This window comes from Meles meles, chromosome X (genome assembly GCF_922984935.1).
Source record: "Meles meles chromosome X, mMelMel3.1 paternal haplotype, whole genome shotgun sequence".
NCBI lineage: Eukaryota > Metazoa > Chordata > Mammalia > Carnivora > Mustelidae > Meles > Meles meles.
In genome coordinates, this window is record NC_060087.1 from 90,557,594 (window position 1) to 90,581,627 (window position 24,034).

Below are 24,034 nucleotides of genomic sequence, written 5' to 3' on the forward strand. Positions count from 1 at the left end.
GAAGACAGAAAGGTGCCAACCTCAGCTGAGTGAACGTGTGTGCACCTTCCCTTCACATGCTGGGCACATCGATTCCCATCTGCTACCAAGGGAATAATGAGCTCACTTCCCACTCTGCAAGGGCGTAGGGTCAATCATTTGGGCACCAGAGTTTCCAGGTAGCATACACCAAGAGTACAGTCACAAGAATACAGAAGGTTCTGGTCAATTCTAGGAAGAGATGGAGGTTTCCAGCCAGCTGCAGAGTTGATGGGCAATTTTTGCAGACAGCCAGGGGTCTGGTGAGGGTAATCAGTTGGTGTGCAGGTACAGAAAAGGGCGGAGCCAGCATCCTGGGCCGGTGGCCATGTTGAGATGGGCAGAGACATAACATGGCTTCATACCAAGCTTTGCAGACATCAAGGATTGTAGGGTAAACAAAAGGTATCTGCCTTCAGGAAATGTCTTGGCTTGTCAAAGAAAATGATACCCATGCAAACTGTTTGTTTGCTGATCTGTCTCTTATTTTGGGTGTAGATCCTATAAAGCAAATCTCTTTGACAGGATGGCTGCAAACATTTCTGCCAGTGTTTCCACCACCAAAAAGCTCCAGATCCCTTTTAAATCTAGCTTGGTCTGCTCTTTAAATAGAGACACTGATGCTAGTTCTAGGAACATTCTTGTTGGAGCTGGGCCCAGTCCCAGGGAACTCAAATTATAGCCAGCCTACTTAGCTGCCTGCCTCAGAGGCTCTTACCTTCATTCCTTTGAAAGTACCTTGGTCAAAGACAGGTTCGCCTTTAGAGCCTTTCTGCCCAGGAAGCCCCTGAGTAAAATAAGAAACACTTGTGAAGAAATGCATGCACACACACAGAGTTTTAAACAGTATGATCTGATCACGTAGATGACCCAGTGTCGAGAGTCTGGAACCATGTGGTTTATTCTTTGGCTGTGCTAAGGGGCAAAGTACATCCCCCAAATGGGTGCCGAGTCTCAAAGTTATATGGCTGTCTCCCCAACTCCCAAGTCAGGAGTCTGTAAAGGAAGTAGGGGACTTTGACCTGTTCAGTACTGACCGGAACATCCACATATAACACACATGTCATTCGGAAGCCTTTTGCTCATCTGCTCCACCCCTTACAGCTATGTCTCTAACACGGCCCCTAGCTACCACTGAGCTTAGATAAGTTTGGTAAAGAGGCAGATAGTAAAGAATTTAAGCTTTGTGGGCCTTCTCTGGGCTCTGTCCTGTATTCTGCTTCTCTTGTTCCGCACAAACCTTTAAAAATATCAAACCAAGCTGTGGTCATGGGTCACACAGGCCAGTTTGTGACCCTCTGGGTTAAAAGATGTCTAGAAAACCATCTCCATCTTGTGCTTCTGCCACAAAACCTCAGCTTCAAGGCCTAAGAGGCTTGGGGTATGTCACTGCTAACACGGAAGACAGGTCAAAGTACACTGAACCTGACTACCAAACCAAACTTTTTACTGTTTCAGTGGCAGTTGCCAGCTAACATCTGCTAAAAGTTGTCCTCGTGGGGAAAATCAATGTTCCTATATCTAAGGGGAAGTCAGGATTAGTATTAGAGATAGGAGGAAGCTTCGGGGACTGAAGAGTTGGCTGAATTATGGATTCCTTGAGTTCACAGATCATAGGTGTGACAGAAGAATCAGTGGGTCCCCAAAGCACCTTCTTTCCTAACGTTTCCTGTTTCCCGTTATTCTTATGGCTGCTCCTTTCATCAGAGAAGCTTGACAGAATATCCACTTGCAATTCAGCAGGGTTAGTAAGGGTTCAGCTTAGTAAAATCTATGCCCGAGTTCCTATTTAGGCTTAAGGGGAGGCTTAGGGACAGGATTAGGTTTTACCCTTGTCCTTTACGCTGTCTGAATGTTTATTACCTCAAGATTTCTTGTCTCCCTCTTGGGGGCAGCATTTCCTCACTTTGCTGGGTTTCCATTCTCTTAACACAGATGTTATTTGCTCTCCTCTTCTGTTGCCATGGCAGTGTTTGGAGCCCTTTGTGACTCAAACAAGCTCATACTATGTAGGTAGTACGTCTTTCTCCACCCCCCTCCCACCCCCGCTGCATTTTGGTTCTGTCTTTAGATGTCAGGTCCTTTATGCCGATATGAGACCTGTGTTTTGTCTGTCTCTCTTATGCAGATACCCACACCCATAACTTTGTCACTGAAGGCACTGGTGATGCTCTTCCAATAAAATTCTAACTAAATGATGCTTCAATGAACATAGGGGGCATATATCTTTTTGAATTAGTGTTTTTGTTTTCTTGGTATAAATATCCTGGTATGGAAATAACCTCAGTGTCTATTGATGGATGAATGGATAAAGATGATGTGATACACACACACACACACACACACACACACACACACACACACAGGAATACTACTCAGCCATTAAAAAAGAAGGAAATCCTGCCATTTGCGACAGCATGGATGGAGCTTGAGGGCATTACGCTAAGTGAAATAAGTCAGACAGAGAAAGACAAATACTATATGATTTCACTGATGTGTGGAATCAAAAGTAAAACCAAAACAAATGATCAAACAAAACAAAACAAATCTTGGGTACAGAGAGAACAGATTGGTGGTTGCCAGAGGGGAGACTGGGAAGGGAATGGGCAAAATTGGTGAAGGGAATCAAGAGGCAGAAACTTCCAGTTACAAAATAAGGAAGTCATGGGGATGCCATGTACAGCATGGTGACTATAGTAAATAATATATTTTTAAGGATTTCATTTTTATGTAATCTCTATACCCTAATGTGGGGCTCAAACCCTGAGATTATGAGTTGAGTTGCATTTTCCACTGACTGAGCCAGCTAGGTACCCCTAGGGTAAATAGTATTGTACTGCATACCTGAAAGTTCCTAAGAGAGGAGACCTTGAAGGTTCTCATCATAAGAAAAAAAATTTTGTCACTCTGTATGGTGACAGATGGTAACTAGACTTAGTGTGGTGATCATTTTGCAATGTATACAAATATCAGATCATTATGTTATATGGCTGAAACTAATATAATGTTATATGTCAATTATACCTTAATAATAACAATAAAAAAAGAATGTGGGATAGCACTGGAATAAGACATACTAAAAAAAAGCCAATTAATTCATGTAGTACAGAATCTGTATAATGGTATGATTTCTAGCTAAATCTATCACGTGAGCACCCTTAGTAGCTTAGATTATTTCAAGTAAGGTTGATAATGGGCTTGAATGTGTTATTTTTCTCTTCCCAGTCGCTTGTAAAAACAACCTTGCAAGGGCACAGTATCTATTAGAGATCCTTTAGATCCAAATATTGGATCCTTATCTGGATGAATAGAATTAAATAAAAGTGGTGACAGCAGGATCTAAAAAATGCTCTATCAATCCTGGAACCAAGTATTATGGGTTGGGTGGGGAGGGAGAAGGGGGAAAACTACGTCAGTGTAGAGTAGGATTTCTCAAATCTTTCTCACTACAGACAGTTTTGGGACAGAGGACTCCTTGATGTTGGAGGAAAGCTGTCTTGTGCTAGTAGTGTACTCTGAGTGGTGATAACCAAAAATGTCACTAGTAACTGTCAAATGTTCCTTGGGGTGGGAAATCATCCCTGGTCAAGAATCACTGGTTTAGACCAAGCCTGCCAAGCCCTTGATCTCACGTAAACCTTCCAAATACTGCATTTTCCACTGTCATCTGATGTGGGAACAAGTCAAATAACCCAAGTGTGTACTTTGCTCTGAAATGTACTAGAGGCTCTTCACAGTCTTGCCAGCTCTAAAAGCATCATTTGAAAGAGAAAAAAAAAAACCCTCTGAGAAGTGGAGCATGTGTACCTCTCCCGCAACTAGTAATCTTTAGATGCAGATGCTTAAAGAGGTCTCCATAAAAGCAGGGAAAGGCAAAGAACACCATTTGAAATAACCGACAAAGATTCGGCAACATACGGGTGGTCCGAGAAGCCCAGGATACCCCTCAGGGCCTGGATATCCAACAGCTCCTTGAGTGCCATTATAGCCATCCAGGCCAGGTACGCCCCTGGGCCCTGGCTGTCCGGGGTGGCCCTGTTCCAAGAGAAAAGAAGGGATCACATCAGCCACAGGACTCCGACCTACCCTGACAAGCTCCCCAGGAAGAAAAACCAAGTATGCTGCCCACCTCTGGCTCCTTGTCCACTCCCTTTGCCCTATGAGAACCATTATCTTAAAGCTTTCCTCCACACTCAGGTGTATGGAGCTGGTGACAGTGCAGGGGGACCCCCCCACCAAAGGATCGATGTGTTAACCAGACCCATGCTGAAACCAAAGGGATCAAGCCTGAAGAGATGGGATACACAATGGGGTGCAACTTCATCTTCCCAGGGTACAAAGATATATTAAGATAGGACTGAGGTGGCTGGCCGCTGAAGGGTTACCATCAGGGAATCATGCCAGGCCTTGGGACTTCCTCAGAATAGACCAGAACCCGGGCAGCCTGGTTTGGCTCTCTGTATTGGGAAATACTAGGGCTTTTTTAAAATACGGCTCTGCCTAGGAAAGGATGCTGGCTATTGGTCAACAGAGCAGAAGCAGTTTCCACGGCACCACCCCTATGTCTTCACTTCTTCTCCACACTTGCTACTGAGACCATTGTTTTGCCAGGGGACTTGGCAATCATTCACATGATAGAAGTTGAGCTTCCATGGTGTACAGAGTCCACTTTTTCGGCGGGAACAGATCTTTTAAAATCTGTCATCAAGAGTGGGTTGTGTGGGGCGCCTGGGTGGCTCAGTGGTTTAAGTCTTTGCCTTCGGCTCAGGTCATGATCTCAGGGTCCTGGGATCAAGCCCCGCATCGGACTCTCTGCTCAGTGGGGAGCCTGTTTCTCCCTCTCTCTCTCTGCCTGCCTCTCTGCCTACTTGTGACCTCTCTCTCTGTCAAATAAATAAATAAAATTTATATATATGTATATAAAAGAGTGGGTTGTGTGTTGGGTATAGAGCAAAGAGATGACCTTAAAGCCCAGAAATCTGGACAGGTCCATACAAGTTTGACTCCTACCCTCTCACGTGCATGTTTTAAAGCCAGCCATGGATATTTAATAATTTGAGGAAAGCGTGCCACACATTTGAAACTCAATCTTTCGCATTATTGGGGCAAATGAGCTTTTGTCAAATTCTTATTAGGAAAATGCTCCATAGAATTTTGATGCGTTTTCATTCTTATTGTGGTGGTAGGAGATAGTCTATTGATATAAAAGTGTAAGTCTAGAGTGCTGAACTCATGGAGTGCTAAGAACAGAAGAATGGTCAAAAAAATTATCTTCGCAATAAACTGGCTGCAATGAGTGCCTGCCCAGACTCAGGTGATGAATTTAGCTGCGCTGGGGAAACCGGGAGCAGCTTACTAAGTCGTGAACATTTTATTCCGGAAGGAAATAGCTATTCTTGTTTGCCCTGAAGATCTATGTTCCACCTTCCCCAGATCTGTGCCTTCGGAGGCTTACCTTTATGGACAGTGCCACTGAGGCTCCCTTTCCTTGTGTCTCCTTACTGGGATGATGATCAAAGAACAGGAGCAGAAACAGCACAGGTTGTTTATTTCCCCCATGCAATCCCTCCCTGGCCATATTTCTGACAATGGCCACATTTATCTACAAGTCTTCATTGAGCAACCCCTACTCCGTGGCTCCAGATCTGACCAGTATCCACTTCCAGTATCACCATTCTTTCTTTCCCCTTTGGGACTTGGGACAGCCAAAGCTCTTGTGTTAATTGCTTGGCAATCCATTGCTGTTCCCCTGAATCATGCTTACATCCTTTAAATATACCCTTCATGTCACTTAGTTCAGTTAACCCTTTCAGGTAGAGTGTCTATTTCTTCCTGGAATCCTGATCACCACTTTAAAATATCCCAGGCAAACACACTAGGCATTATCGCTCAGCTGGGTAACAGGGATGAGTTAAGACAAAGACAACAGACTGGCTCAGTACTAGGCACCTGTCTCACTCCTGGGGCCTTAGTTCTGTTTGACACCAAAACCTCTACCTGGCTTCTTACCTGTTGGTATCCACATTTTTTTTTTTAACTTAGGCCCCAACCCTGTGGTTTTCTTGCCTGAATTCCTTTTTTAAAAAAAGATTTTATTTATTTATTTTAGAAAGAGAGCATGAGTGGGGAGAGGGGCAGAGGGAGAGAGAGAGAATCTCAAGCAGACTCTGCACTGAGTGTCGAGCCCAATGTGGGGCTCCATCTCACCACCCCGAGATCATGATCTGAGCTGAAATCAAGAGTCAGACGCTCAACTGACTGAGCCACCCAGGTGCCCCTTGCCTGGATTCCTAATATCTTCCACCTGCATTATTATCCACCTGTTTATTCTTTCCTACCTTAGCTGAATTCTCTGGAATTAACCTCTGGCATTTGACTTAGACCTGTCAGCCCTGTCTTGTCCAGCTGATACCATGAGATGACAGCTAAAGCATGTTCTGAGTCAGCCAGACTTGTATTCCAATCCCAGCTTTGCCTCTCCCCATCTTGAGCCTCAGTTTCTTCATCCGTAAAAATGGAGATGAATAATACTACCTGCTAGGGTTGTTGTCAACATCAAAATGAAATGAAAAGTTCATGATTACAATTAAATGAGGCTAAGTTTACTAAGTAGGAGCTCAGTGAAGGAAGCCTTCTTCCCCCAGGTAAGTCAACCAGGATATGTCACTGGGCTGAACTTCTAGCTCCCCCCTTTTTTTTTTTAAGATTTTATTTATTTATTTGACAGACGGAGATCACAAGTAGGCAGAGAAGCGGGGGGGGGGGGGGGACTGGCTCCCTGCTGAGCAGAGAGCCAGATGTGGGGCTCAATCCCAAGACCCTGGGAACATGACCAGAGCCGAAGGCAGAGGCTTAACCCACTGAGCCACCCAGGCGCCCCACTAGCTCCTTTTTTAATTATCAGTAGTACCACAGCATTTCGGGCACTTGGCCCCTTCTGGTTTTAGCTAATGATTTTACACATGTGTGGGCTAGCTCTCAACAAGAATGTAGCTCTTTGAGGGAGGACACCACGATTCTATACAACCACAAGGCACCAAACACACAGAATAAGATGGGCTGTAATCCAGAAAAGCAATATTCCTCCGGACCCAGATTTCAAAGGGAAAATTTTCCATTTGGTGAGTGGTCTGTGTCCACTTTGAAGATATAAATCTGGTATGTTCATTTACGAGTCTCTAGGAAGGGAAATATTTGAGATTAACTCCAGGAGAAAAACTAAACATACATTGCAAAGGACAACTTGAAAACTTCTGCTTCCAACTTATGGGAACGAAAACAGTTGATAAACATGTATTTCTTGTGGGTGCCCACATCCCCAGTGCACAGCTGTGATATCATGAAAAAACCACAAGCCTACTGCCCTGAGTCTACATTATTCTAATGTTGACTATCTTAATGAATGCTTGTTTGTTCATTCTCCCAACTGGTTGCTGTGCCCCTTGGTGCACAAACTTGAATGATCATAAAATGATTATTTGCTCACTCATGTTGAAACTACCTACATGGCAGCAACGATGGAGTTTTGGGACCAAAAGCAGTGACACATATGTTAGCGATCAGCCAATATTAAGCGGGGAATCAGATTTGTGCAGTGATCCAGTTTAGTAAAATGTGTTGGGAAAGCTGTTGGTTTCAGCTGCCGAAAGTAGAGCAAAATAATTAGTCTTCCTATGTCTGAGGGAGTCCTGCCAGTCTGACAACTGTTGCTTTTGTGGGCACTAGAGGTTGAAGTCAGTCCCACAGATATTTCTAGCATTCCTAGCATGTGGTGAATTTATCCCCAGGATCTCTGGGACCTTTGAGTGGAGTAGGAGATGTACTCTGCACTTTCAAGAAAGCTAGATAAGACCATCACATAAGACACCTAATAAATACCATGGGCCACATGTAATAAGGAGATACCAAAGACTCCTGGATTGGAGATGGAAGGGAGAGGTAAACAGCAAACAGAAGGTGCCCAATAAATACATCTTGAACCACTGGAAGAGAGGGAAGGAACAAGGGAGAATAATTTAATGGAATAAGAGAACCTTAGAGACTGAGGCTAAAGCAATTGATAGTAAAAAACAAACATAGACAATCTTTGGTCAAGGGAAGGGCCCAGGGAGTGGTGACTTCTATCAGGGGCAGTACATTTATTTGGAGGAATCTGGACACCATACTTCATTCTCTCAAGTAGTGAAGCCCCAGAGAGAAGTGATCAATTCTTGCAAGCACTAGGGCTCTCCTGGCCACATGCTGAAGGCAGAAGGGTCCTGCTGGACTCTGGGGCATGTCCCACTTCAGAATTGGAATCAGTCTCAGTGTCACAGGATTCTCTTCTGTCCAGCCCCCATTAAAAAGAGACTACAGGATGAAGGGCTCAGTGCTGCTGCAGGCTCCAACTCCCCTACTCAGCTCCCCAAAAGGAATGGAAGAGGTGCTCTCCAGCTTTCTAGTTTTCCTTACCCCTGTCTCCCAGAAGACACACAATCTGAACTGAGATCCTGGATAAAGTGCTGATAGGAACACAGCCAGGGTAAAATGCCAGAGGATGTCATAAAAGAACAGCCAACCCCATACACTTATTTCCCTGCTGGCCCATTTCTGGGCATTTTGCAAACTCTACAGTTGGATAAAATGCAGAATTCTGATGGCCGATTTGTTGATACAGATAACAAATGGAAGGAAATGAGACTTCTGTCTTCCAGCTTCACAACTGTATACTAGATCTGGAAAGAAAATGGATCAGATGATAATATCTTTTTTAAATATTTTGTTTGTTTATTTGAGAGAGAGAGCATGAGAGAGAGAGAGCACACAAGCAGGGAGGGAACAGAGGGAAAGGGAGAAGCAAACTCCCTGCTGAGCAGAGACCTTGATGCGGGTCTCGATCCCAGGACCCTGGGATCATGACCTGAGCCAAAGGCAGATGCTTAACTAATTAAGCCATCCAGGGACCCCAGATGAAAATCTGAGGGTAGATTCATATGTTTTTTTCTGTATCCCTGTGGTAGAATGACAGCATCTAGCAGGTGCACAAGAAATACCTAGAGATAGGCACAAAGAGATTTAAGCCCCCTTCCTTGATACTAGATGATAATGCAGTATAACTCTAGAAGCTGTTAAGTCCAGGATTTGCCAAACTGTGCTTAGATATGGTTCAGAAGAAGGGCTTAGAGGTTGTTGGAAGGATAATAACAGGCTCTAAAACCTCCCTCAAACAAAGAAGCTCTACTTTTCCCTGATCCATACACTGAGCTTCCACACAAACCTTTGGGTCTTCTCCATAACAAGGCTGAAAACCACTGCCATAGATGAACACAGCCCAGGCTACAGATTAGATATATATATAGACATGTGACAAAAAGCAGAACTAAAAAGTGACAGCAGTAAGGTTGCAAATACTATATTTTAAAGGCTGGTAAAATGTTAATCAACACTGGCAAAATGTTAATCATAGACTCTCCAGTGGTGGGATAAATAAAGATACAGGGTGAACAGAGCACCCAGGGGGTTGGACCAGATAAAATGGGAAAAAGAGATGCCTGTAAGCTCCAAATTCCTCACTTATATCTAGCAAAACCAGGTCTTCAGGATAAAGGGAAGAGGCTGTCTCTGCATGATCTTTGGAACACCCACTCTGCAAAAACTAAAGGGAAATTCACTCTGGAATGAGACAAGGCTGTAGAGAACAAATTACTGGAATGAAATGTATCGAGATACCACCAAGTGTTTTTCTGTCTAATTCATGTATCCTCTTACTATTCTTTTTTTTTCCCTTAATTTTCTTATAATGAGTATGCATGTGCTCTGATGTGTGTCTCCACATATCATCCCCAGTTGAATCTCCCCTCAACCACAAGACCTAACACTTCTTGGCTAAGATATTGAGGGTTATGCCTGTGCATGTTCCAGCCACCTGACTGAGTGCTACCTGTAACTCAATCCCTGGGAAAGTGTGTGCAAACACTTTGCTTCAAACCCGATTGTGTGCATCTCAACACTTGAAACAGGATGTGGTGAAGGCCAAGGTGACCTAGAAGTGATATTAAAAAATGCCTCTGTGCACATACTCACTGGAATCCCATTGATGCCGAGAAAGCCAGGAACTCCCATGGGACCCTAAAACAAGGAGTAGGAAAAAGAAGGTAAGAGACACTCTAATTGATCTCTACTAGATTAAGTGGGTTCTTCCATGTGATTTGTGACCTAAGCTGAGAAGTGTTGTGCACTTCCCTCTCCACATTATGTCACCTAGCTCCCTCGTCCAGGTCTGGGTAATCACTTGCCTATACTCAAGGTCTTAAATATGTCTGTGTTCTGATACCAGTTTTTATTTTAAGCAATATGGTGCCAGACTGAAAATAATGGCTCAGTATCAGGTGCTGTTTTGACATCTGGGAAAACCAGGAGGGCCTCTAACGGCCTAGTCCCAAGTTCCCCTATCTCCTCTGCTCCCACAGATAAGATCTCCTAGGCAAATGGCCCTCCTTATGAAACAGAGAAGGTGCAGCTTCTGCTTATTCCTGAGTCGTGGGTTTCAGTCCCTGATGGCCCAGTGAATTATTCAGTGTTGCCTCCCACAGCCCCTTCTGGTTTATTCTGTTCCAAGTGCACCTCCACCCACCATTTTGTGGTCCTGTGTGGTGTATGGTGTCCTTCTATCCTGTACCGTGAATTAAGTGACTAATAAACCTGATGTCAATATCTTCCATCTGGCATCAGGGGTCATATCTTCTGCCATCCCCAGAACCCTAGGGTGGGAATACCTCCTTTACCAGTGGGGTGAATAGGAGGTGATTAAAATCTGCAGGGAATATAAACTAAGCTGCTAAACTCAGCCAGCTACCATGATATGATCAACCTCCTTTCTTGAGTGTCTTTCCCTACCTTTGTGGCCCAGATTTCTTCCCAGCATTCTGACACTTTGCTTCCCAGTCTCCTTGAATGGATTCCTGTCATCTCCTGCCCAGCTGATTGAACTTCTGACCCATGCCCACATCAAACCCACCTGAAATCCCAGCCCAGCAAGCCCATTTTTCTAGGAAGTAGCCAACACATATGCTTTATGGCTTGCTTGCCATGAGGGTCTCTCTAGAAATGGGTATCCCCCAGTGTGTGCCCCAGCCTGTTTCCTGTTAAATTCTGTAGCCTGGCACCAAGGTCCTTGGTATTAGTATTATTTCCATAAATGAACAGAACTGAGATTTAGAACTTTTTACCTTCATACATGTGGTCCATAGTCAAAGAAAAACCAAGCTCTGGTGTTTTTACCTTATCTCCTTTTGGTCCATATGGTCCCAGGGGGCCTGGGGAACCCCTTTCTCCTTTCAACCCTGCTAAACCACTAGGGCCAGCAAATCCTTGAGGGCCTGTTGGACCTTGAATTCCGATTGGTCCTGGTCGCCCCTATGATGGAGAGAAGGGGTGCAGTTAGCAAATAGGGGACTCAACATCAACACTTCCAATTTTCCCATGCACAGAGAACACTGTCATTACTTCACTAAATAATTTTGGCTTAGAGATCTGTGAAGCATGCCAAAGTTCCAGACATGGATCAGAAAAGGCTATTTTCAGGGCTGCTAAGCTTATTTGGATAGAACATATTTTATAAGCACATTTAATAAGATTCATGTGCACCAAGATCCTTCAACTTTGTACTTCTTAGGAGATTAGTTATTCAGGCAGGATAATATTGTCCTCTTCCAGATTAGTGCCAGGTCATCCATCAGATTGTCAAAACAGTGAAAGAACATAACACTGGAGAGCATCGTGACATTTTATAACTCACATTCAAATGGCCAATCCCGTACTTGCTATGAAGTCCGGAAATGGCTAGGCGTAAAGAACATTGCCTCGGGGGATCCAGAGAGGGGAGAAAGATCCAGAGAGGGGAGAACCCAGAAACCCATGGACTGATCAACCTGCAAAAGCTCATCTTCATATGCAGATCCCAGGGCCCTGTCACTGCAACTGGAAACAGAAGCTTACAGGGAACACACACACACACACACACACACACACACACACACACACACAAAGAGTTTATTTTTCCTCTGTTTCTCCTTCTTTCCCTTCAACCCATCATCTGTAGAGTGTTGAACGTGTAAAATTCAAGAAGCCTGAGACTACGCATTAAACATCAATTATGATAGCAAGAGGGAGCACCTCAAGGATTTTGAATGCATTAGCTATAAAGTGCCTGTAACAATTAAGCATGAGAGTTCAGGCTGACATTTCAAGCTGACCGAGACAGAGAATTAACCACAGTGGGTGCAACACAGGTGGGCTAGTCTATCATTTAGAACAAATCCCAGCAGGTACTGAATATTCTTGGCAGAAAGATGAAAATCATTAGTAATCTGCATTACCTCTCAGAGAACACAACACCATACCAGGTAGAGATGCTATTTTCATGAACGCTTCCCACCTCCACCTCTTGGCCCTTTTTCAGACTGAAACCTGCAATTTCCTCAGATCTGCGAAAAACTCAGAAAAGCCCATTAGACAGGCTCCTTAATATTCACCCGCAAAGGTAACTTTTTAAAAGGATGGAAAAAGGACAGATGCTTTAGGCAGTGGTTAGAATCACGTACTAGAGATGCAAGTGGCCACCAGCTATGTGGGACCTTTAGAGTAAAATTTCTGGTGTCAATCAGGCACACAAAGACTGATGACTCACCTAAGGAAGTACAAAGAGGTTCTTCCCAAGGAGATGCAATTTTCAGGGGTTACCACGCACCACTCAACCTTCTCCAGCACTGAACGTATAACCTTTAAAAGGTGCTAGGCTGTGGCGTGCTTAATGGGCTTATTTCTGGGAATGATGGAGCTGGAAGAGAACTTTAACTTTTTATGCTTTTACCACTCGTTGTTGGAATTTTCTATGTAATGATTCTGTTATTTATTACTCTTGCATATATGGTAAAAGAAAAAGAAAAAGACCAAAAAAGAAGAAAAAGACCAATACCAATACTAAAAAGAAGACCAATTATAAAAATAAAGCATATTTTATACAAAATATTGTATATTTTATATACTTATAAAAAATATAATGCTGGAGTGTTAAGGGTTAACGAAGAAGTCTAAAAGGTAGGTCACAAAACCAGAGCAAACAGTACAAGTCTGGAACAGAGCCTAAGTGGTCCAGGAACACAAAGAAAGTGTTGGCCATGGAAGGTCTGTGAAATGCTTACGTTCTGTCCATGGTTGAGGAGAGTCATGGCCCACGCTGGAAAGAAAGGGGGCCCCAACTTAGGTGGGCCTGGAAAGCAAGGAAGGAAAGTTGAAGACTTGATAGAGGAGCTCATAGGGAACCCTCAGAGGTTTGGAGATAGGGGATGGATGGGAGGAAGGCAGCATTTTGAGGCTGAAACTCATCAGTGAGCATTCAGAACATGTGTGTATCAGCCGGAGGCCAGGGCAGCCTGCCTGAGGCTGGAACAAGGGAGACAGATAAGAACCAGCTGTTGGGGGAGGAGGGGAGTGGTTGGTGGGAGGATGGGACACAGGATGGGCTTGCTGAGGCCAGGTTATTACTAGCAGAGACAAGGCAGGCAGGGCACTGAAAGCTTGACTCAAATCTGAGGCCTGCCCAAAGTTTTCCCACATCAAGAGATGGGTGGTGGAGAGCACAATAAACCATTTCACTGAGAGAGTGGATTATGGTGTGGCCCAATTCCCATCTTGCTCACATCACTGGGGCCTGAGCAGGGAAGGCCTGGCTGGCATGCTCCGACTCTGGTCTCTTGCCTCTGTGAGCACACGCTCAGCAAGAGTAACTAAGGAGATGTAGGAATGAGGCGATTCTAGGACTGGACTCAACAGGAAATCTGATTCCATCCAGAAAAGGTAGGATTCCCTGGCCGGCTCCCTTTCTCTTGGGGGGCCTGCCATGCTGAATTTGCCACAGAGAGCTTAAAGTGAGTCTCTGAAAGGACTTGTGGATTCTTTGGATTCTAATTCTTTTTCCAAAGGGGTCTCTGAAATGGCCCCCCTCAGGGGCATGCTTACCTCTGAGGTACAGCTTCTGGGCTGGCCTCAGCTAGGAAGCTCTCAGGCCTACCTAAGGGCCAGAAGCAGGGCATGCGGGATGTCTCGAGGCCTCTGAGGTACCAGGAGCCTAGAACTGCCTCTGCAGTGGGGTGCTAGGCCCTTCTAGAGCCTGCAGTCATAGGCTAAGAGACAAGGACTCTTCCTTCCCACTGCACTGTCATCCTACAGTGTTCAGAGCACCGGGAACAGATGAAGATGGCTACAAGAAGAAGTGAGAGACAACGTTTGTTTTCTGGGATGTTTTGTCAGCCATCTCTAGATATGCTTGCTCTGTGCTTCCAGATGCATCTTCTTTCTCGCTCGTCTCCAAGGCACAGGGCTCCTGTCTCTGTGCTCACTCTACTGCTGAAGCTTAACCCTAAATAAATGATGAACTGCTTTTGGCGGGGGGGGGGGGGGGGGGGGGGGGGGGCGCTGCGAAGTAGCGATCGGTTGCACTTTTCATAATGGCCAGCAGAGGTCAGTGTGAGAACACAGCAGCTGCAGATAAGCAGGTGGGTGGGTGGGCCTCTTTCTCAATACAAATAAAAAGAAATCAAACCAGTGTCAGAGAAGTCACAGAATGTTCGAGCAGAAAGGGCCCTTGGAGACCATTTCATCTAGGTTCTGTTTTAAACATGGTGGGGTGGGGGAAGAGGCCGAGAGAACGGGAAGGACTTGTTCGGGTCCCAGAGCTAGTGAGGAAAACATTACGAGACTCCAACCAGACTGCCCCTGCCAGTGTGTGGCTCTTTCCTGGTTCGCCAGTGGCAGATGTCCTAGGGGGTCCTTGAGGCTTCCCCCCTTTTCCCAGGCCCGCCCCTGGGACTATCCCTATCAGTAGGCTGTAGCAGCCAGATGCTCACACATCATTTCTCTCTTCCTAACTCTGATCATTTCACAGAACCAATCTGAAACACAGGCACTGTTTGGACTGCTAGCAGAATTTCAATGGGCTTGGACCAATGCCCTGCCCTGATACATGTCATTTATTTTGGCAAACAGACCCAGACAGGGCAGAAGGGACTCCTCCAAGTCTTTCCAACAAGCTCTCTTGCCTCCATCTGCCAGGGATTTTAAATATGCACAGCAGGGTGGAATTCTCAAGAGACTGAGCTGGGACTTGTGCCTGAGGCCAGGAACTGCATTGCCCTATTGAAGCCCGGGCTGGCTGCCTCCCGCTGACCACACGGCATTGGGGTAAGGATGCAGTTTTGGGTCACCTCAGATCAGACCACACCCACAGCTCTGGCCCCACATTACTGGGATAACAGACCCAGTAATGGCTCTGCATATAAAAGACAGTAGTCCCTCCTTGTTCATGGGTATGTGTTCCAAGACATCCAAAGTGGTTGCCTGAAACCGCAGATGGTACCAAACCCTATATACATATATAAACACTATTGTTTTTCCTATACATACATACCTGGGATAAAGTTTAGTTTGTAAACCAGCCACAACACAAGATTGACAATAATAATAAAATAGAACTATTAACACTTTGCTTTAAAAAATTGTTATGTGAATGAGGGCTATTTCTCAAAATATCTTACTGTTTTGGACTCCCCCTTCTTGAGATGAGGTGAGATGATACAACGAAACAAGGGGAAATATGCAGGCGTTGTGAGGTAGCGTTAGGCTACTAGTGAATAGGTCAGAAGGAGGATCGTCTGCTTTGGTACCATAGCTGATCGCAGGTTACCGAAACCATGGAAAGCAAAACCCCAGAGAAGGGGAGACATGCACAAAAATAGTATCGAAGACTCTTAAAAGCACACACCTCAGACTAGTTAGGAGTGTGACATGGAGAGGGGGCTGGCTTTTCTTTACTAGCCCCCTTTCTGTCTTTTTATCCCTCCCTGAAGTTTCCAGTGTCCTTCTCCAATCAAATTAAAATTTATACCTACAGAAGAATCTGAAACTCATTGCCACTGAGGCATACATGACTGACAACAACTTAGAGCTTTACTTCTCCCCAAGGGGATTTGTATTTTAATGGAGAGCAAAGCATTACGCTAGGGGATGCAAATGATATCTATGAAGCAGAGGAGAAAAGGGAACATGCGCAGACTTTCCTGGTATGAGAATGCTGGATCTGGAGTCTGACAGATCTGGAGTCCAATCTCCTTACTGCCATATAATATCTAGGTGACCTTGGGCAAGTGACTTAACCGCTGAGTCTCTAGAGCTCTGAGAAATAATAGCTCTCGTGAGGGTTATTGTAGGAATTTAAGTGAGTTAATGAGCTCCTGGCAGGTAGCATGAAAGTATCCGTTCCCATTCCTCTTTACGTATCATTTATGATAAAATGGAGAAGTTACGATTGAGTACTTTTGATTTTCCTTCTCTAAAGTTTAAGGGGAAGATGCACAGATACCATTGAGAAACTCTCTTTGGGGCAGGGATGTGTGACCAGGAATGAATGCGCATGTATGCCAGCACCCCACATCTATGAGAGCATTGTCATGCTTACTTAGTGTTGGTGTCTTGGCTCTCTTGGGCACTCAGCTCTTCAGTGTCTGCTCATTCTCCTAAAGGAACTTCCTCTACATGTTAATGACTCTCCAGTCTGAACCTCTAGCCCCGATTGCTCTTCTCATGTGCCAGATCCTGATAACTAATGACTGACTAGGCCTCTCCATCTAGATATACCATCCCAAACGCAACAAGACCAAAGCTGAACTCATCATCTTCTCCTCAACCCTATTCCCAAAACCAGTTTCTTCCCCTTGAGTTAATGGAACTAACTTTGCAAATCGCAGTCTATCCACAAAGTTGACTGAACCAGAAACCCAAACGTTCTCCATGACCTCTCTTCCCTCATCTTCCACATCCAATCCACTAGCAAGGACTGTCAATTCCACCTCCAAAATATAACAAACTTGTTCATTTCTCTCTATCCTCATGGTCTTCAGCCAGGTCTTCCTCATGTCTCCCCTAGAGTGTTGCCACAGGCTCCCAATTGGTCTACCATCTGCCAAACTTGCTTTACTTTCTTTTAACATCCTGCCCCAGGGCCTTTGTACATGTCTCTGATCTCCAGGTTAGCTCCTATTTATCATTCAGGATCCAATAAAGATATCAGCTCCTCCAGGTATGCTTGGATGATTCAGTCAGTTAAGTGCCTGACTCTTGATTTCAATTCAGTTCATGACCCCAGGGTCATGAGAACAAGCCCTGCATTGAACCCCACATTGGGCTCCACACTGGGTGTGGAGACTGCTTAAGATTCTCTCTCTCCCTCTCCTCTAGCTCTCACCCCCCTTTCACTCGCTCACTCACACATGCTCTCTCTCTCTCTCAAAAAATTTTAAAAAAATTAAAAAAATGTTTTATAAAGATGTCAGCTCCTCAAGGGAGCTTTCCATGATTGCCCCCACCTCACAGAATCTGATAGATTGCTTGTTTGTATCTATACCCCCCAGTAGATTGCACTCCTTGAGGATAAGTCCTGTGTCTTATTCCCCACCAAATCACCTGCACTTAAGTACAGTGCCTAGTATATAGTGGGAGTTCAGTAAATGCTGAATGAATGGAGAAATGAATGAATGAATATGCACACTGAGAAGCCATTGGTCAGGCACAGCAATACCTTCATTGGAAGTCTAGATAGCCATATCAGAGTGCAATCAAGAACCATCTGATCATGGGACTGCAGAAAAAGAGAGCTGAACAAGACTTAGGACCTCATCCCATTCAGGATGGAGATGCTGATGCCCAGAAAGGGAAAGGAACTTAACCAAAATCCATACAGTATCAATTCTACACATAAAGGAAGGGAGAGGAGGGGGCAGCAAGACCAGAGAAACAGAACCCAGTGAGGAGGCTGTGACTTCCTGGAGAGAAATAATGGTGACCTGGACTAGGTTCATGAAAGTGAAGACAAGGAGAAGATAGATTTGAGAATGTTTTCAGAGGGTAAAAAACCATATAGCATAGTACTAGATTGGAATAGGTGGGTTAGGCAGAGGGAGGTGGGAAGGATGACTCCCAGGTTTCTTGATTTGACAACTGAGTGGATCTCTTCACTGACTTGAGGAAGCCTAGGGGAAGAAGAGTCTTGGGTGGAAGATGAGGAGTCCATCTTTGAAGAAGTGAGGATTAAGATATGTGGGGACCATGTAGAGAGAGATTCTGCACCTGTTGCCCTCACTAGACTGAAGGTCTGAGAGGGCAGGGTGCTCAGTTGACACATTTACCATGATATCTCCAGAGATGCCATGTCTGGTATGCAGTAGACATTCTATTTTGAGGTGTGCTGTGGAATAAACAACAATGCAGAATTAAATGTGTACTTGGGAGTCTTCAAGAAGGTCACCTCTGTGTCTCATTAGCTAGGGGAAAAATTAGATTAAAAGCCTTTGTTGCTATCCTGAAAAAGACCTCTAATGGCCTTTGGGGAAAATGAAGCAGAGATCCCTGACCTCTAGCCTAGGAACTAGATGGCTTGAACTCTACATTTTGTTCTTATGTTCCAACTGGAATTCCCATCTTTGCCATAGGGCTGGGCAGAGGAAATGCAAGAACTTATCAGACTCTGGCTGGAGTAGCTAGAGTCTCTCTCCTAGCCATGAAATATACGGTAAGAAAGAACCTAAAGATAACACCCCCAAGGCCAGAATATTTAAGATACTTCAGGATACTTTTCCTTTCACCATTCCTTTGGAAGATCACAATACATCTGGGTGGGTAGGCTGAGGGCATCAAGTTACAAAGCGGTTAGCCTACTGGGTTTGCTAATGTCATACCATTGGTCAGTGGCAGAACTGGTATCAGGGCCTCCCAATCACCTCTGTGCTCCTTCTGTTGCAACATATGGAGACAGCCATCCACAGAGCCCTATGCTCCACTCTCTTAGTAATAGCACTAATGGGCTAGCATTGTGTGCAGAAGTAAATAAGGGAGAAATACACACAGTTGGTGAAGAATAGATCTAGTGTATGACCAAGACTCATTTCATACAGATAGACAGGCAGACCCATTTTGTGGCCGAGGAAGCCCTGGTTCAGCTTGATGCTGATAGCATCATCTACAGTTTGCCAGCAAGGACACTGACCCTACCCATCTACATACATACATATATAAATGGTGATCGGTGTCTAGCAAAGTGGGAACCCTCCCAAATTGTTAGTGTCTGCCACAGCTAAGAAGCAGTATCAGAGGTTCGCCCTCAACACCCAAATGAAATCACATTTATTTTCTTGTTCTTAAGCTGTAATCAGTGCTTAAAGCCAGCCCAGGCATGAAGACATGCATCTACATGTTTTATTTGCAAAGACACACACACCCATTCCAGTGGTTATTGTAAATGTGTTGAATATTTTAGAAAGACACCTTCCAGAGTGATAAAGTTAACTCTTGCTAGGCCACACTCTGCATCACTCCCTTCTACCTGTTCATTCACATTTCTCTTCTATTTTTTTTTAATTAAAAAAATTTTTAAGTAGGTCCCATGCCCAACGTGGGGCTTGAACTCATGATCCTGTCATCAATAGTCGCTAGCTCTACCAACTGAGCCAGCCAGGTACCCCTATCATACCTCTTCTAAAACGTAATAATGGGGGTGCCTGGGTGGCTCAGCGGGTTAAGCTGCTGCCTTTGGCTCAGGTCATGATCTCGGATCCTGGGATCGAGTCCCGCATCGGGCTCTCTGTTCAGCAGGGAGCCTGCTTTCCTCTCACTCTCTCTGCCTGACTCTCTGCCTACTTGTGAGCTCTCTCTGTCAAATAAATAAATAAATCTTTAAAAAAAAAAAAAAACGTAATAATGACCTTCTTTCTACCAAGCACTTATAAAGTCCCATCTCCTGTAATCTAACAGCCCCAATGGGTGGGTATTAGACTTATTTTACAGGTGAGAAACTGAAATCCAGATTCAGAGAGGGTAAGAAACCTGCTTGAGGTTACCCATCAGGCAAATGCTGAAGCTAATTTTGGTGATACAAAAGCCTTTGTTTCTTCCACCAAGCTACATTGCCTCTCTGCATTGACTAATGCTCTGAATGTAGAATCCCTGGCCCAATTGGAAAGGGGCAATGAGAACTATTCTGGGCAGAAAAATACTGTCATTTTCGCTGATAGCAGAACAACTGATCTCTATTTGCCCAATCTTTTCACTGGAACAGGTAATATTTAACAGGAACTCACTTACTGGAATTAAGAAATTAAGTCCTAAAAGGAAGTTCAAGGAATAGCACTCCCCAGAACTTAAAAAAAATTAAAAAAAGAGGAGATATCTTTTTGTTTAATTTCTTCCCTCCTCCTCCTCCTCTCCACCCCCTCCTCCTTTCCCTCCCCCTCCTCTTCTTCCTTCTTCTTTAATTGTTCCACAGTTAAAATGGCCTCTTTAATTGTTCTGTGGGTAATGGACAGTTTACTAGGCTCATGTAGACAAATTCTGATGTGCTATGAGTCCCTACTCCTAGCATATTAAATTAGCAGCAGAAAAGGGAATAGAGGCACAGGATACTAATTTGATGATCATTGTGCTGAGCAGAAATTAGGGAATTTTTTCTTTAAATGTGTTGTAGTTTCCCTTGCCCCTGGGGAATGCCAATAATTGTTAAAATAAGATGAAGCAGAGATGTCTGCTAGATAGAAGTGAATACGTTGATGAAGAATTTTCAGGTCTCATAAAATGACATCAGAAACCAGACCAGACTTTTGTGTCAATATTGTAATTGGGAAGTCTAGGAACCAAAAATCAAACAAAATGATAACTATGACCAGTAACAGGCCATATAAAATAAAAACAAAACAGGGGCGCCTGGGTGGCTCAGTGGTTTAAGCCTCTGCCTTCGGCTCGGGTCATGGTCTCAGGGTCCTGGGATCGAGCCCCGCATCCGGCTCTCTGCTCCATGGGGAGCCTGTTTCTCCCTCTCTCTCTGCCTGCCTCTCTGCCTACTTGTGACTTCTCTCTGTCAAATAAATAAATAAATAAATAAATAAAAATTTAAAAATAAAAACAAAACAACCACTTCTGTAGCATTACAGATAGTTGAATGAGTCCTCCACACCCCTTCAAATGGGCACGCAATCTATACAAAGAGACCCAGTGTACTACAAAGCATATACAGAGTTTCTGGACCACCTGAGAAAATAAATATGGCTCTTCTTGGGATGAATTTCACTTAAACCAGTAGGTGAGTTGAAAAAACTTGAAATCCTTACTTTGCCATAATTTTGTTTTCCTTCTTCGAATTTAGAAGGCAACTTGTGTATGATTTGATGGCCTGGGCCTCTTAAGAAAGCCTTTTAGTAAACTCAGATTGATGGTGTCATTGCCTCCCAGAAAAACCTCTTGTTTAAAGCAGAATCTTAAGATTCTGGTTCTGTTCCCCCTTCTCACTTTCTAGCTGGATGATATTGAGAAAGCCAATTCATCTCTAGGCCTTAGTTTTCTCATCAGCAAAATAGGGCTATTATATGCCCCACCTATTTCCTGGGTTGCTTTGTGCATCAGTTGAGACAACATATGTGAGAGGGGCTGAGGGTACATTCTATCAACAAAGCTTTGCTTTTGGTGTGTGTGGAGGGGAAACTCTGACAACTAAACTTCCAATTTTCAAAAGCATCCATTTGCTAGTATTATAAGGCAAGAAGCCCTGAAATCAATAAAGGGCTCATGAGGAGGAGGTTTCACTAGGGGAAAAAAAATTGAACCAAATGAAGAGCATAATTAAAAGCTGAGAAAGGTGGGGACAAATTAACTGTCCAGCACAGGATTCTAATTATAGTTTAAAGATGATTAGGCCTGCACTATCATCTTATTATTGTAGTTTTTAAAAATGTGATTTAAAATACATGGTTTAATTACAACCCAAAGCCGATCTTTTTCTTTTAGCGTTTCTAGCAAAACATAGCCATGGTTTTATTATAAAAATCAAAGTGAAACAGGACTTGCCAGAAACTCACTTGACAGCAATTTTTCCTGCAGTGTATCTGTTCCTTTAGACAAGGAATACTTGTGGCCTTTTCCTTTGACACAATAAATTACCCATCATTGATACACTGCACAACTTTTGGTCCAATACTGAGCTGATGTGAGCTGATTGCTTCTGGATCAATGCTGGCTTCCCCAAGTCTCTGATGAGAAGCCATCAAGATTTGGCAGTTGGAGGGAATGTGGAGTAACCAACTACTGCTTTTGAAACAGAAGAATAAAAGGATGGTAGGATCAAAGAAATTCCCTGTTGGGATCCTTGCCAATGAGTTCAGGGAGCCCTGAGAAGGGAGGGAAGGGCATGGAAGGAAGAGGAACAACTTACTCACATAGTCTCAGTGTGGTTCTCTCCCCGACACACACCCCTGTATTCATTTAGAACCAAAGGAGTATTCATATCCAAACCCATGCAGATAAAGAGATACACATTCCAACCCAAATATGCAGGCCCGTGGGCACAGGAGTCTGCTAAAATGGCAGGACTTGCGGGGCGCCTGGGTGGCTCAGTGGTTAAGCCGCTGCCTTTGGCTCAGGTCATGATCTCAGGGTCCTGGGATCCAGCCCTGCATCGGGCTCTCTGCTCAGCAGGGAGCCTGCTTCCTTCCCCTCTCTCTGCCTGCCTCTCTGCCTACTTGTGATCTCTCTCTGTCAAATAAAAAAAAAAATCTTTAAAAAAAAATGGCAGGACTTGCTGGTATTCCAGCATAGTCCACAGTATACCTCTCAGCCAGCCATGGATTTGAATTTCAGAAGCTGGGATGAGTAACATCTCTCCCACCTATGCAGTAGTCCCTAAGGAGAAGTAAAGTCATCCACATAGATCCATATAGGCCAAAAAGGATATGGGAAGGGCGTGTGGAGAGCAAGGGTTTCAAAATCCTGATATCTTTTCCTGTTACCTTTCATATGATGGATAATTAGAAGCTAACGTGAAATCTAGCTCTGTGTGCAACAGGAAAGACGGGCCGCAGTGGTGATGGCAGCTGTGGTACAGATAAAAAGTAGGAGCTCCAGAACCATAGTGGCATCAAAAAAAAAAGAGCTACAAGGGGAATCTGGGTGGCTCAGTTGGTTAAGTGTCTGCTTTCAGCTCAGGTCATGACCACAGGGTCCTGGGATTGAGCCCCTCATTGGGCTTCCTGCTTAGGGTGGAGTCTGCTTCTCTCTCTCTCTCTCTCTGCCCCTCCCTACCACTCTTTCTCTCTCTCTCTCTCAAATAAATAAAATCTTAAAAAAAAGAACAAGTACTGTAAGCTTGTACTGGAGAAGTGAGTCAGATTGCAAGGTGTTGGCACATCCACAACTCCACTTAATGTTCATAATAACCTTGTCTTCAATGAACTAGAGAAAGTAACTGAGGCCCAGAGGTTAATGAACTTGTCCATGGCCACACAGCTTATGAGCAGCACAGCCAGACCCTCTTATTCCCAGTCTAGTGCTCTTTCCCCAACTCCCTTTATGAAGTGACAGGTCAGTTCTAGGTAAAAAGAAAAAAAATCCCAGTACCGCATCATGTAACTCCACCAAAAACACTGGTTCTGGACCTTATTGAATCCTCTTGATTCCTCCCTTCGTCATTCTTGCTGTCCAGGGGAACCCTTAGTAACCCACTAAGTAGATGCACCAAGAACAAAGAACTCAAGTCAATCTACTTGCTCCCCTCATAACTCACCAATTTAGTAAACATTTGTTGAGTGCTTACCATGTGTCAGCCACGGTACTACATGTTGAGAACACAGAGTGAAATATTACATGGATCTTGCCCTGGAGATGTCAATCTGATTCAGAAAGATGAGTTATGTACACACATGAGTATATTGTAAGCCAGAGGAAGATAGGACGGATATGACTCTGAACCCAGATGACGTTGATAAGTTTGTCTTAGAAACAGAGGAGGGCCTTTTATTCCTCCAAAGGAGAGAGTGGAGGAGGATGCATTTTAAAAACAAAACAAAACAAGGACAAGTTTTGGTAAGTGAGAGGGAAGTGGAGAAAGCCCATTTCAAATGGGCCTCCATTTTTGCAATCAATGTCAAAGTGAGATTACATAAAACTG

The 24,034-nt window shown here is 44.2% G+C and overlaps 1 protein-coding gene across 3 annotated transcripts in view; it reads right to left on the reverse strand.

The window, feature by feature from the left end:
* COL4A6 (collagen type IV alpha 6 chain) overlaps positions 1-24,034 on the reverse strand; it is a 282,697-nt gene that overhangs the window by 57,242 nt on the left and 201,421 nt on the right. For all 3 annotated transcript variants that reach the window (XM_045996296.1, XM_045996297.1, XM_045996295.1), the window contains exons 4-7: positions 11,278-11,412; positions 10,081-10,125; positions 3,937-4,053; positions 737-805 (exon numbers count right to left, since the gene is read on the reverse strand). In XM_045996296.1, the coding sequence (XP_045852252.1) occupies positions 737-805; positions 3,937-4,053; positions 10,081-10,125; positions 11,278-11,412 (366 nt within the window). The remainder of the gene's footprint in view (positions 1-736; positions 806-3,936; positions 4,054-10,080; positions 10,126-11,277; positions 11,413-24,034) is intronic.